General features: G+C 39.8%; 1 protein-coding gene across 1 annotated transcript in view; it reads left to right on the forward strand.

The window, feature by feature from the left end:
* Nucleotides 1-14,872, forward strand: part of cd2ap (CD2-associated protein) — an 86,900-nt gene that overhangs the window by 26,059 nt on the left and 45,969 nt on the right. Inside the window, exons 5-8 of the mRNA XM_051960670.1 lie at nucleotides 3,530-3,656; nucleotides 4,506-4,684; nucleotides 10,068-10,155; nucleotides 12,432-12,526. Coding sequence (XP_051816630.1) covers nucleotides 3,530-3,656; nucleotides 4,506-4,684; nucleotides 10,068-10,155; nucleotides 12,432-12,526 — 489 coding nt within the window. The remainder of the gene's footprint in view (nucleotides 1-3,529; nucleotides 3,657-4,505; nucleotides 4,685-10,067; nucleotides 10,156-12,431; nucleotides 12,527-14,872) is intronic.

Below are 14,872 nucleotides of genomic sequence, written 5' to 3' on the forward strand. Positions count from 1 at the left end.
GAAGGTTCAGAAAAGCAAATAGGAATGTCATTTCCCATGTTCTCTGCTCATTGTAGTTTCTAATTCCTGGCGTTTTACTATTTAAAATAAACAGCACACAGTTTTACAGATGTAATGTTACATGTGTGTTCTCGTTTAAAGCACTGAAGATACACTGAGGGGTAGCTGGTTATTTGTGGTGCAGTCAAGTCAGAACAAGTAAGATATTTGAGCAGTGTAAAAGACCTTGGGTGTCTTTGCTGTGCATTCTAGACAGTGTATGATTTTCAGACCTTTTTGAGGAAGAAGAGCGACACCTTAAGTTTTGCACAATAATGTAACTAGTAAGTAGTACAAATAAGTTTTAAAATGGTTGGTTGCACAGTTTTGTCTTAATTATTTGCAAAAATGACCACTAAAGACTGATCTCTTAATATATAAATCTGTGTTTTGATTTGGAGATATAAATCTGACATATGATGTGCCGGATGCATCGTTCATTACGCTTTTGTGTTTAAGTTTAGGAGGAGGAACCCCTATGGGTTTTTTTTTCCCTGACCAAACCACTAGCTCTTACAGTATGATAGTTACATGGAGAAATTAAAGCTGCAAGCAGTGTTGAACGGATCCTTGCACACTGATGCACGTTGTGATGTGGTGCACTATGAATTGTGGCATATGTCAGAGTGTGACACAAAAGTGAAGGTGTCGAGATGTAGCTGACCAATTTCAGTGACTATATCACAAAGTTTGTAGAAATGATACGTGCGAACATAGAGCAATTTTCAGAGTTAAAGTGTGCTTCATAACAAGGCAAAATGGTGCAGACAAGTGTAAGAAAAATCTTAGGGCTCAAATTGGTGTTTAAAGTGGAGGACAAAATCTATTGAAGACAATGAAACATACTGGAAGTCAGTTTAATAGGCTAAAGCATACCAATAGAGAGAGGATAAAGCATACCAAGAACCAGTGTGTCAAGGTTGAAAGCCACTATAAAGAGGCAGAATAGTATATAGTACATCAAAATGTAAAACATGTAATTTCCTCTCCAGCAGGTGGCGCCATCACTGTGAGTGGAGATTGGCATATGGATGTGATCACGACAGGACTGTGATCAAACATGTAAAATTTGAGTTAGATTGCAGCATGCAGACAATAGTTAGACCACAGCTGATGTTTCATGGCGAAACATCAAAATTCTGGAGGCTGCCTTGCTCACGCCCTTTGTCTGATGCAGAGGATTTTGATAATTTGTCATCATTGAGGCCTGTTTTATATACTGTCCAAATGCGATCTTTTTGGTCTATTGGAAATATCCCCTATGAGTAGTTAACCACTGAAAATGAACAGAATTCCCCCCTCCCCCCCAAAAAATGTAAAAAAAAAACCCATGTCAAAACGTATTTACTGATTTGTCGAGAAGTATCAAGTTTCCAGGGGACAGCATGGCCACACCCTCAGGCTTTTTGGTAACTTTTCATCACTACGTCCTGTTGTATATACCGGCCAAATCTGAGATCTGTAGGAGTTCTCTGTTTGAGTTTTTAGCTCTTGAAAATGACAAAAATCACCAAAAATTGTCCAATTATTTCAAAATGGTAGACTTCCTATTGGGTATTGGATATGGATCCAGGAGACTCTTTTGTGCATCCTGATGTCCTACATATGCCTTCCCAATTTCATGGACATAGGTGAACCATGCTGCGGAAGCTAGTTTTTAAAATGCTGCAGTGGGTGCTATGGCGCATGCATTACCGAGATGCATACGACTGTGATGTGTGTGGCAATGTTGGTGTGGTTTTGAGCATTCTTAACTTGTCAAAAACTACTTTGTTTGTCACAGCAAGGATGCGCTGCCATGGCAGCAGTGTTCAATGAAATGTCAGTATCTTCATACTGTAGCATTGTCACGGTGTGAAGACTAAGCTGACCATTTTCCAGAATGATCTGACAAAGTTTGCGGCCATGGTAGCCTAGCCGCGCTAGACAACCCACGGCAGCGAATTTAATTCTCTGCCAGGGTGGGTCTAGTTACCCTCCATAAGACTTGAGGCTGGATTCTTCTAAAACTGGCCGGACGAATCACCATGAAGTGCAGAGTCAGAAGGCGGGCATAACTAAGTGACGACAGAGGCATGACGATTCTGACAGAAACAACCGGCGCACAATGAACAGTTATCTTTCGACTTGGCTTTGGCCACAGCCCTTAAAGATTTGAAGCTAAAATTCAACTTGAAAGATAAACAAAGGACGGCACTGAAGTGTTTCATTGAGAAGAAAGACGTATTTGAACTTATGCCGACGGGATATGGCAAATCCTTAATATACCAGTTGGCTCCGCTGGTTGGGAAGCTAATGGGACTTAGCCACAATCCGCCGGCGCTCTAGGAACTACGTCAGCCTATTCGTTGCGCTGATTGGTTGTATACCTACCCAATTGCTGCAGAGTGATTTGAAAGACAACCTTTTAGCCCCCTCCCTCCCTGTCGAGCGGCCCTAGACCCTTGTGCCTTCAGAACATGGGTCTAGCGCGGCTAGGCTAGGGCCATGGTACATACAAATGTAAAGCCTAGACTTCCTATTGCCAATAGGTGACGCTATGACTATGACTACATTTTTGAGTGTAGATGTCTTCAGACTGGGCCTTGCGTCCAGCATGTGAAGTTTTGGGGCAGATTGGATAATCATGAGAAATAAACACATCAGTGGTCATGGTAAAACATTGAAATTCATCGTCATAGACACACATTTTGATGACTCGTTAACATTTTCTTCGTGAATCATCATCACCACATCTGAGATGAGTTTGGGCAACAGGCTAGCAACAGTATATCAAAGTGTAAAAATGACATTTCCTTTTGGCAGGAACGTGGCGCTATGACTGTGAATGTATTTTATCATATGGATGTGATCAGGGCAAGACACTGATCATACATTTAAAATTTCAGGCAGATTGGAGCATATTCAGGGCATTTACACAGCACCTGACGTTTCATGGCGAAGGATCAAAAATCCAGAGGCTGCGACACCCCCAGACTTTTGATAAGAAAATCTGAGGGTGTGGCTATTTGAATAGCTTTTCATTACGAAGGCCTGTTAAATGTACTGGAAACATTTGAGATGAATTGCAGTTACCTCCTAGGAGGAGATCGCTCTTAAAAATTATCAAAATCTGACAGTCAGCACAAAATGGCAGACTTCCTGTTGGGTTTAGAACATGTCCACCACTGACTTTTTCATTCAGCTTGATGTGCTGCATATGCGTACCAAATTTGGTAGCTGTAGGTGAAATGTGCTGCCTGTAAGAAAGTGTAGGGGGCGCTATGGAGCCATTTTGCCGCACACATGTGGAATTGCCCTAAAATATCAAAATTTTTGCCAGTCCTGATGTATGTGCAAATTTTCCCAAGAGTTTGAGTTTCAACCTTAAAAAATATGTTTGTTCCGGCCGTAAAATAAAGTATAATGATTCCTTGCATTCCAGTAGGATCTTCACATCATTTAATGGTCAGATCGTAAAAATGCAGAATTTAATTTGTTCTTCTTGCAGGTTGAAGAGGGCTGGTGGAGTGGCCAATTGAATGGTAAATCGGGCCTTTTTCCTTCCAACTTCGTCAAAGAGCTGGATCCCGTGGGAGAGGACGGAGAATCCAACGACGCCACAGCAGATGAGACCGGTAAAGACTGGATGCAAACATACCACACATCTTCCAACGCCACCAAAATGGAGCGCTGCTTGTAACTGCAGATACAACAGATCTGCCTGTAATGTTTGCTGATGGAAACCTATTTTAACACTCAATTTCACACCACTGAAAGCAAGGTTTTTGCCCAATAATCCTATAGTGTTTGTCATGCCAGGGGCAAAACAAAAGGACCAACAAATAGTTTTCAATTGTTCATTTAATTGCAGACCATTGCACAGAAGAATGCTGCAAAACTCGGTAGTTTTATAATTGGCTCTGTTCAACGTGTTACAGCAAGTGCTAACACTTTATTCTGGCACATATTTAGAGCATTCCAGTTTAGTTGTCTTTGTGGTTTTTGCTTTACAGCCCATACTTCAGTGTCAGTAGATTTAAGTGTGGTAATGGAGCTGTTCTAGCATAGCTGCAACCTGGCTGAAACAAGAAGTCATTCAATTAAGAGCTGGATCCCTCTGCCAACTGTCTGCATTTTTGCCTTATGACTAGGAGGTACAGCGGCTATTAAAAATAACCCAAAGATGGATGTCAAATAGTAAATGACAATATAAAATGATCAAATGTCATGTAAAAGTAAATAAATTCTCCATTGTCCTGTTATCGACTCTTCATGAATGGAGCTTTCCATTTATTTACTTGAGATAATCTTGCGTGTACACAGACACATTTGCAGTACTTTCTCGAGGCTGAAAATGAAGTAAAATGTAGATCGTTCAAGACACATTCTGTTTGAAGTAGAGCAGTATTTGCTGTAACGCAGCGAAGTGTAATACTCGCGAATTGCTTCACCTTCTGTCTCGCTCTGTTGTATCTCCTCACCAGATGGAAGTGGAATGGAAAGCACGGCCACCCCCACATCGCCTCAGTCTGCCTCAGGGAACGGTGTTATCACTCAGCCCAAGAAGATCCGAGGTGTCGGCTTTGGAGATATTTTCAGAGAAGGGTCGGTCAAACTAAGGGTCCGACTGCCCAGCTCCGAAACAGAGGAGAAGAAGGAGAAAGTAAGTGTGATGCTAACAACAAAGCAAATGTGTTCTATAAATGTGTTACACATAATGCTACAAAATGTTAGCAGGTGGTGAAACAAGCAGAGAAGTTAAGCTCTGTGATTCACGCATATACACAACACTGCAAAACCTTGATAAATATCTGGATTTGATTTGGAGGTTGTTTTTGATAAACTAGTCCTTTATTTACTTTTCCAAGAAGTGTAGTTTCGGAAATGTGAAAATTGCACATACACCTGATCTAAGGGTGATTATGGCCTCAGTTTTGATGGTTATTTGTTTGACAGTTCGTCAGTAATATTGTGATTTGGGCTGCAGGTATCAATAATTTGAATAATTATTTAGTATTCTATTAAATATTATTTATTTATTAGTGATTATTCAGGTGATTAATCGACCAATCAAATTCTGCACTTGACATGCGCATTATAGCATCAAAAGCAGAAGTGAGCCCACTGTGCAACAGAAATAGCTGTCCTGGCGGAACATGGGCCGACATCTGCGGTGTATTGTACATGTAGTATAGTACAGGGGTATTAAACTAAAACTCAAAGCCATGAGAACCCCACATGTATTTACTTATAATATAATGCAGAAAACTAATAAATATGTTTTTGTTTGGTTCATTTAAACTGCTGGTACTGCAGCTGATAAAACACAAATAAGAAAACTGATCAGTTTATTAGTATTTATTGCAGAGTATATTCAATCAGTAACATCTGTTTCACTTTGATTTGGCCACAAATGAAAGGGATTTCCTTCTTTATGAGACAGAGTCAGGCCAACATGCACTTCAATCCAATATCATGTTTGAATATATGAAGTGTGATAGTTTTATTGTGCAGCTGTTAGAAATAATCAGCTGCATTGATTGATTAAACAAACACATTATGCACGTTTAACAATTTTTCTACCATTCCTGTCTCACATAATTTCCAGTAGCAGCTTTCTAATGTCATACCTTTTGATTTTCCTCTTTGTTTTTCCATTAAAACAACCTGTTCGCGATCGATTCATTTGACGTGTTAAACACTTTGATGTGTGGACGAGTTTGAAGCAGAAAATCTGAGTGAAAGACAGTTGATGAACACCTTCATACCTATTATCCTTGACTGACCTTTTAGTTTTTCTTGACTCACACGAAGAAAGCCTGACGATGGTGAACTGCCTTTGTACCTCAGATCTGCTAAATGCCATAAACACTAGAATAGCCCCGCCAGTTAATATAAATAGAAGTGTCTCGTCAAATTAAAAATCCCCCTATATTTTATTGATTAATTCAGGTCTGTAGAGGATGAAGTCTGGATCCGGAGTCAGACCGCGTTACGCCAGTTATTGACCTGGAGTTTTGTATGTAGTGGGTTAAATAAAGCCTCGATTCAGAGAATTTTGCCTTGAGGAATTTTAGTAATTGAATTACTCAAATACACACGTGGACAAAATTGTTGGTACCCCTCAGTTAAAGAAGGAAAAACCCACAATTCTCACTGAAATCACTTGAAACTCACAAAAGTAACAATAAATAAAAATGTATTGAAAATTAAATAATCAAAAACAACCATTACTTTTGAATTGTTGATTAACATAATTATTTAAAAAAACAAACTAATGAAACAGGCCTGGACAAAAATGATGGTACCTCTATAAAAGATTGAAAACTATTTGACCAAAGTGACATGATTAACTCAGGTGTGTCATTTAATTGACATCACAGGTGTTTCCAAACTCATAATCAGTCAGTCTGCCTATTTAAAGGGAGACAAGTAGTCACCCTGCTGTTTGGTGAAAAGGTGTGTACCACACTGAACATGGACAACAGAAAGCGAAGGAGAGAATTGTCCCAGGACATCCGAAAAAAAATGATAGACAAACATCTTAAAGGTAAAGGCTATAAGACCATCTCTAAACAGCTTGAAGTTCCTGTGACAACAGTGGCTCATATTATTCAGAAGTTCAAGACCCACGGGACAGTAGCCAACCTCCCTGGACGTGGCCGCAAGAGGAAAATTGATGACAAATTGAAGAGACGGATCGTTGGAATTGTATCCAAAGAGCCCAGAGCAACCTCCAAAGAAATTAAAGGTGAACTCCAAGGCCAAGGTACATCAGTGTCAGATCGCACCATTCGTCGTTGTTTGAGCCAAAGTGGACTTCATGGGAGACGACCAAGGAGGACACCACTGCTGAAAAAAACTCATAAAAAAGCGAGACTGGAATTTGCAAAAATGCATGTTGACAAGCCACAAAGCTTCTGGGAGAATGTCCTTTGGACAGATGAGACCAAACTGGAGCTTTTTGGTAAGGCACATCAACTCTATGTTCATAGACTCAAAAACCAAGCATACGAAGTAAAGAACACTGTCCCTACGGTGAAACATGGAGGAGGCTCAGTAATGTTTTGGGGCTGCTTTGCTGCATCTGGCACAGGGTGTCTTGAAAGTGTGCAAGGTACGATGAAATCTGAAGACTATCAAGGCATTCTGGAGAGAAATGTGCTGCCTAGTGTCAGAAAGCTTGGTCTCAGTCGCAGGTCATGGGTCTTCCAACAGGACAACGATCCAAAACACACAGCCAAAAACACCCAAGAATGGCTGAGAGAAAAGCGTTGGACTATTCTACAGTGGCCTTCTATGAGCCCAGATCTGAATCCCATTGAACATATGTGGAAGGAGCTGAAACATGCCATTTGGAGAAGACACCCATCAAACCTGAGACAACTGGAGCTGTTTGCTCATGAGGAGTGGGCCAAAATACCTGTTGACAGCTGCAGAACGCTCATTGACAAATACAGAAACCGTTTAATTGCAGTGATTGCCTCAAAAGGTTGTGCAACAAAATATTAAGTTATGGGTACCATCATTTTTGTCCAGCCCTATTTCATTAGTTTGTTTTTTTAAATAATTATGTTAATCAACAATTCAAAAGTGATGGCTGATTTTGATTATTTAATTTTCAATAAATTTTTATTTATTGTTACTTTTGTGAGTTTCAAGTGATTTCAGTGAGAATTGTGGGTTTTTCCTTCTTTAACTGAGGGGTACCAACAATTTTGTCCACGTGTGTAACACGAGGAATCGTTTCAGCCCTAATTGTGATCTAGTTGAAGAGCTGACAGCATTAATTAATTCACCATTGAAGTTGCATATGCCCTCATTAATTTTTGACACACAAGGAGCACTGCAGAAAGCTCTGCGTTTTTGCTCGTGCAGTGTTTTTTTAAGTGCAAAACATGGGAGGAGGCAATGGAAATTCATGCTTTAACTACTCCACCTGATTTATTACCTCAGACTGAACACTGCAGCAGAAGAAACGGTCTGAAATGTAATGTCTGAGAACAGCTGATGTAAAATCTGCAACACTGGATGTATGCACGCACGCACTGAAAAGGACTACAGCAGGGGAAACCACTGAGTCAGACAGAAAAAGATACAGACAGACACTGTTCCTAGAAACTGTCACACCAGTAAAACCCCTTTGACTTTGAAAATGAGACATAAAGCTGCAACTTCTAGGGGGATTATTACTCTGGCAGAAAATTCTTTACATAGCCAAGTATATTGTTCAGGAACAGATACCAAATATGTGTTCATTTTAGCCTCTCAATTGTGACGTTTTGATGCCTTTTTAAAGGAATATGATCGGAAATGGAATATTTGTGGGCTTTAACCCTTTAAACTTCAGTGTACCGCCGGCGGTACACCTACTAATTTGCATAGGAATTTCAAGAATGTCCGACGGGTGCAAACGCGATTATACAAACACTATACACCGATGGAAAGCTTAGATTCTCATGAATCCGCCGGTATAAACCACTTTCAGATGCGATTACCACAGCGGGTGAGAAAAACACATTTGTCCGACAAAAACAAATATTCATCCATCCGTTCTCTATACACGGCTTCAACGCACACAGCGCGACTCACATTTCCGGGTTTATTATTACACACACAAAAAAAGATTCCACAAAAAACGGCCATAATCCAACCTTTTACGTCCAGATGACACAAGCCAGTAAACTATTTTGTCCAAAACATGTCCTGAAGTCGGTATAAAATCCCCGAATCGGTCGTTTTCAAGGAAATGCACCTCCCGATGCGCGTCCAATATTCCCCGTATTTTTCGTAATTTTTTTTTATTTAAAAATAGAATATTAGCGATTTTTTTGTACTGAAAACGGCTGGAATTGACTGAAGCTTAAAGGGTTAAACTGTTGGTTGAAAGAAATTTGACCTCTAAACACATCATCTACAGCTGTAGGGTTTTGCAGTTCTGGGAAAATTAGTAAGTAGTACAAGTAAACAGAACTTCAGTAAATTTATAGACGCATCATACATTTCATTTATAGTGGCTGTCTATTCATTGTCACAGCACAAACAGCGACACACCTACATTTCTTTCATTTACACTGTATATTTAAATCTTTATGATGTAGTATATTATCCACATTCTTTATTTCAATGTGCTTGATAAGTTCCGTCATTCAGCCAATGTTGAGTGGTTTACCAAATGGGGTTTGTGAGGTCTATTTATCTTTGTTTACTGTTAACACTAAAGGAACCTGCCCTGATATATATGAAGTTTCTGTTTGTTGTGAATACACTTTTTTTTTGCCATCATCAGCACATGTGGGAAACACTTAATTCAAGCAAGAAATACCTTCATCTGACATACTGATTTAGATCACACCTCAGTTCTGTTAAGTATCATTTTAGAAAGTGTAGAAACAGTAAATATAAAGTTTAAAATGGAAAACCTCAGGAGCCTTGCTTTGGAAGTGACATTTATCACAGAATATGCAGAATATGATAACACTAATATAAGGCATTTAATAACATAGCTTCACTGCTTAATTAGCGTAGCGGTTAAGTTCGTTCTGAAACTCTCCCCTCTTTTCCTTCTCTTTCTTCTTCACAACAGCTCTCACACTCTTTCACCACTAACTCAGCTTTCTTCGTGCTCCTTCACTCCTCACGTACCACCACATGTAGCATGTTCTTACACTCTCCTCTTCACAGCTACAGATATCCTCATTTGGCCTTGACCAGCACACATAATCCACTCACTACTCTCTTCCTTTGACTTCTTGGGGCCTTTTGATTATTTTCTGCCTATCTGAAAAGTTTTATACCTGTCTGGCACCTGCAACAGGGCAGAAAAGGTATGAGCCTTCTGTGTACGCAATTCTTTCTTCCTTTCATATCCTTCAATCCTGAACTGCTAACCTCATAATTAACAACATCCAACTTCCATAAGAAACCAAATTATTCCACTCTTTTCGGTTCAGACTGTCTCATAGATGGGAGTCCTACACACAGAGCCACATTATCCACTCATGACCAATAAATCATTCCCATCTGTATGGTTTGCTTCATTTTAGCCAATCCCATCATTACCATCTGCTGCAAAGCCTGCACATCCCAACATGACAGACTCACAGAGAGCAGATGGAGACAGCAAAGTCAAAGGTAAAATACTACAAATGTGTTTTATAATTTTCTGGTGCAAAGCATTTTATAATATCAAATTATTTATCTAGGTGAGAGTAACGGCAATGTTATTTTTTTGAGTTTGGACTGTCTGACCTAAGTTGTTAACTTTGCTTGTGTCATTTGTATTGGAGCTCTGTTGTGTACTTTAATATGAAAAAACAGATAATGCTCAAAACACTGTGCCACAACCACAAACTTTTAAAAAGTGAGCCATTAGAGTTATCTGTATTTATTTATATGATTAAATATTTCAAAATCTTCAGTTACATAAAAAATGCATTTATGGATCCAGTGTGTTTTAAATACAGGCAAATCGTATTGTTCTTATTCTTACTGAATACATCATTTAAACAGGAAACTGGAAAAGGTATGTGAACCTCGAGTGTACATTTTACATCATCTAAAATAGAGATTAGATCGAACAAAACTGGTGTCTCATCGATTAAATTGGATTGCAAGTGTGAGTTACTTTCACTTGTTAAAGACACTAACACTTGTTGCACAACTTTGCACAAAAGAGATTTAAGAAAACTTGTGATCAAGAACTTTTTATTTGAATAAATGTAGAAACAGTTACATTAATTATTCAGTCCCAAAGTAACAGCTAAAGGCATAAAGGGAATCACTGAGCAGACATGGTGGTGACCTGGACAACATTCGAAATACATTGCTCTCAAAATATAAAAGCATAATTCAAAAGGTGAAGTATGGTGGCGACAGCATCATGATTTATAGCTGCTTTGCTGCCTCTGGGCCTGTCCAGGTGTCCACCTTTCCATCATTGAGGGAAAATTAGTTTATCAAGGTGTCTTGCAGGGTGGCCGTCCAGCTGAAACTCAGTAGAAGGTGGATGTTGCAGCAGGACAAACACCCAAAACATCCAAGTGAATCTACATAATGCCTTCAAAGAGAATTCTGCTTTTTAAGCCATTAAGTCAGAGCACAAACCAAGAAAAAGACAATAGTGATGCTGTGCAGTGACCTTGGTCACCATTCACACCAGACAACAAAAGCAGCTGGCTGAGCCAAAGTCGGTCTATAAAGAACAAAGAACAAGAACTTCTCCTGAGGGTTGTGCAGGTTGGATGTGCAGCTACAGGAAATGCTTTTTCAAAGCTGTTTCTTGCCTTTGCTGGCTACTCACTTCATGTGGTTGGTTTCTGAAAAGTATATTAACTTCATTTAAGTTTAAAGCTCGTGTCCGGAGTTTGAATCACAGCGTCTCCCAAAACCCTGTTGGTCCCACCCTCCCTCTGATTTCACCCCTTTATTTGTGCACGCGCGCAGTACCTGACAGGAGTGCTGCAGCATCTCGCCTGTTTTGCTGTTTTCCACTCCTCTACATTTAGTACATTTAGTAAATAATAAAGGAATTACGTTAGAATGCTGTATTGAGTCTAACTTGTCCTAATACCAAAATAACATGAATCTGCTAGGACGAACGAGTAAAGTTTCAATATGTGATTACACTCGTGTATCCCTCTCGATGACGTTGTTTATCAGACTTAGTGCATTTACGCGTGTATATGTGTTACATTGTTTATTTATTTCTATCTAGAGTTCAGAATTGCATGACTCCTCTGACGAAGAGTATGTCCCAGACGCCCCAACATCTTCCTCCAGAGGTCGGGCATCTAAACGAAGCCGTCAGGCGGGCTATGGAGGCCGTGGTCGGGGAGCGACGCGAGCACCCCGAGGCCACAGTCCTGCAGTCTCTTGGCCTGACAAGCCGTGGGATTGGTAACTTTTCTGGAAGTTGCTGATCCCTGATGCTCTCTCCTCCACAAGCAAAACAAATGTGCTCGCGGTTGCGTAGTGCGTAGCTCGCCCACCTCTGCATGGGCTTGCTTGCTGTGCGCGTAACCGTTGATTGACAGCATGACAAAGCTGAAGCTCGAACTTGATTGGTTGGCAGCAACCGGCGCTTTTTGGAATAACATGGGGGTCTATGAGAGGAAGGCGGAGCTCAGGAATAAATTTTCATATCGCGTCATACTAACATTATATCATAGTATCGAACTAGACTAACACATTTAAGCTTTGTTAAACAATGATACATAAATTGAAAACAAACGGAAACTCCGGACATGAGCTTTAAGATCAACTTAGATTTTTGACTATTTGTGCTAGCATTAAATATACCAAGCTAAGTAGCAATCTGGTGACTTCTCAATGCGCTTTTTAGATGTAAAACCCTGTAATCTGCCCCCCCCCCCCCCATTTAATGGATTCCAATATTTTGGTTTCCTCAGCAAAAGAGTACTGTAAGGTCACGTTTGCCTTCGATTCCACGCACGAGGACGAGCTGAGCCTGAAAGAAGGCGAAATCATCCATGTACTGAGCAAGGTAAGCTTCTGGGTGCTTTTTACAGTAAAACTGTGAAATAAAATGACAAAAAAAAGAAACACTGGGCTTTTTTGAGAGTCTGTGAAACAGAGTGACTTCCTGATGTGAACCAGAGAAACACATGACAGCACTGATTTATAGTAACTAAACACCCTGCTGGATTGGTTATTTTCTGTCATCCTGCATAGCTGCAGAAATGATGTTATAAGTTCACCAAACACCCCAGCCAACATAAACCTGGACACTCCTCACCTGACTCTGACTGCCTGAGGTTACGTTGGATAGTGGCTGTGCTTCAGATTTACATGAAACTGCTGAGTGATGAGCATATTATCAAGAAATCTGCAGTGATCCGCAAACGCTGGAAAATTTCAAGTTACCTATCCAGCAAACTCAGTTCTGAATACATTTTAGGCAAGTTCATAACCATGGAGTTACAGTTATCTGTCCTAATTATATATCAATAACACTCAATATACATTTTATGTTGTCAACCAAATACATATGCAACAAATCTATCCTTCTAAGGTTAGTGAGGGAAGCCAAAATGATGAAATAGATTTCTGTTGTTTTGGAAATGGTTCGAAAACATTAAAGACACCAGCAAAGACTTGACACCTTTTTCGTGAAGGATTGATTTTATTTTAAGCTGAGAAATGGAATCCAAACGTGACATTTACCTTCATAGGCCCTTTGTCCTGCTGATAGCTTTGCATTTTGAGTCTACCTTCAGGCCAGAACAGTATCTGTCATCACTGAAATTTGGTGTCTTTTACCATTTTTGGTACTGAGGCCTTGTAAGTACTAGCAGAAGTCCTCACAATGTCCAACAGCAACGTTTATATGGAAAAATAAATCAACTATTTATTGCTACCAACAGCAGCTGTCTATGCTGCTTTGTATTCACCTTTGCACCTCAGTTATCAAATGCAAACTACATTTGATAGATTTTTCAACTCATTAAGACTCTGCTATGTATAAAGTAGAAACTTTGCTAACATCAAACCTACACTCTCCAAAAATAGTGTTACGCAGCTTTTTCACACTTTCATTTTCTCCCACCTGGACTATTGCAACTCACACTTGATCTGTCGCAGCAACGCAGCAATCATCGTGTTACAGTTGATTTAAAACGCAGAAACGAGATTGGTCACAAACACTCGGAGCAGGAAACACACAACCCCAGTCTTGTCTGAATTGCATTTGCTCCCTGTTCGTTACAGAATTTAGTTGAAGATTCTGTTAAACTAATTTTGAATCACTACATGGTATGGCTCCATTGTACGTCTGTGAACTTATGAAAGCTTCTTCTGTACCTCGACCCCTGACATCTGAGGTTAAGTTACTGTTAGAAGTCCCACAGTCTAGGCTTAATACAGAGCTCGGCTAAGCTTTTACATGTTTTGAGCTCCAACGCTGTGGAGCAGGCTCGTCCTTACAGTCAGAGCAGCTCAGTCAGTCACATGTTTATTACCTTTCTGATGCAATACTAAGGTATTGCACTGTTTTTGCTGATGTTTTGTTTTGTTTTTTAAATGTTTTATTGGCACTTTCTGATGCTTTGTTTATTTTTATGCTTTGTGAAGTGCCTTCAGAAATGAAATTGAATTTTGTCTGCAAATCATTGTTCACAAAGTGATCAGCGTTCTTTCCTTCATCTGTTGTTGGCCTTAATGTTGTGATTGATCAGTATGGTCAGAGAGGAAACTGCACTTAATGCATGCCTCAAGGAGCGTAAAATGATGTCAGTATCTCTTTAGATATGACTTTTTGTAACGGGATGCCATTGTTTCCAGCTGAGTTGGAGATTAGAGAATCCTTCCTATATTTGAGATCACAGCTTATCTTTTGGTTCACCTTCAACAGCTCTTTTTTTTTTTTTAGAGCAAGTTAATAGCTAAAAGTTTGAGTCTATGCTGAAAAATTGCAAATAAACCTGTGTTTGCAGCAGCATGTGTCAGATTTATAGAGCTGCTCTGTGACTGTGACGGATGTTTGTGCAGACTGCAGGAGAAAGATGAAACATTTGGTTTTTCTCACAGTTGCATGAGCCCTTCGAAGACGACACTGTATGCCTTTGTTTCTTTCTTTCATAATTCTGGAGGCATTTACAAACAATAGATGGGATTTCCAGGTTGCACAGTTTTTCTCTCCAAACCTTTATATATGACATAAGTGTGTGCCTTCTAAAAATACTCATGTCAGTGGTTAAGCATCATTCTTCATCTCAGTTTACTGATTCAATACAGAAAACTTGCCCAGAGTCCCCCATTTAGGGATATTTAGAAGTAAACCATTACAGGCAGCCAAGCAGCAGATGAAGACACCTAGGCTGTGCTAGCTCAG

Source organism: Acanthochromis polyacanthus, chromosome 16 (genome assembly GCF_021347895.1).
Source record: "Acanthochromis polyacanthus isolate Apoly-LR-REF ecotype Palm Island chromosome 16, KAUST_Apoly_ChrSc, whole genome shotgun sequence".
NCBI classification, from domain to species: Eukaryota; Metazoa; Chordata; class Actinopteri; family Pomacentridae; genus Acanthochromis; species Acanthochromis polyacanthus.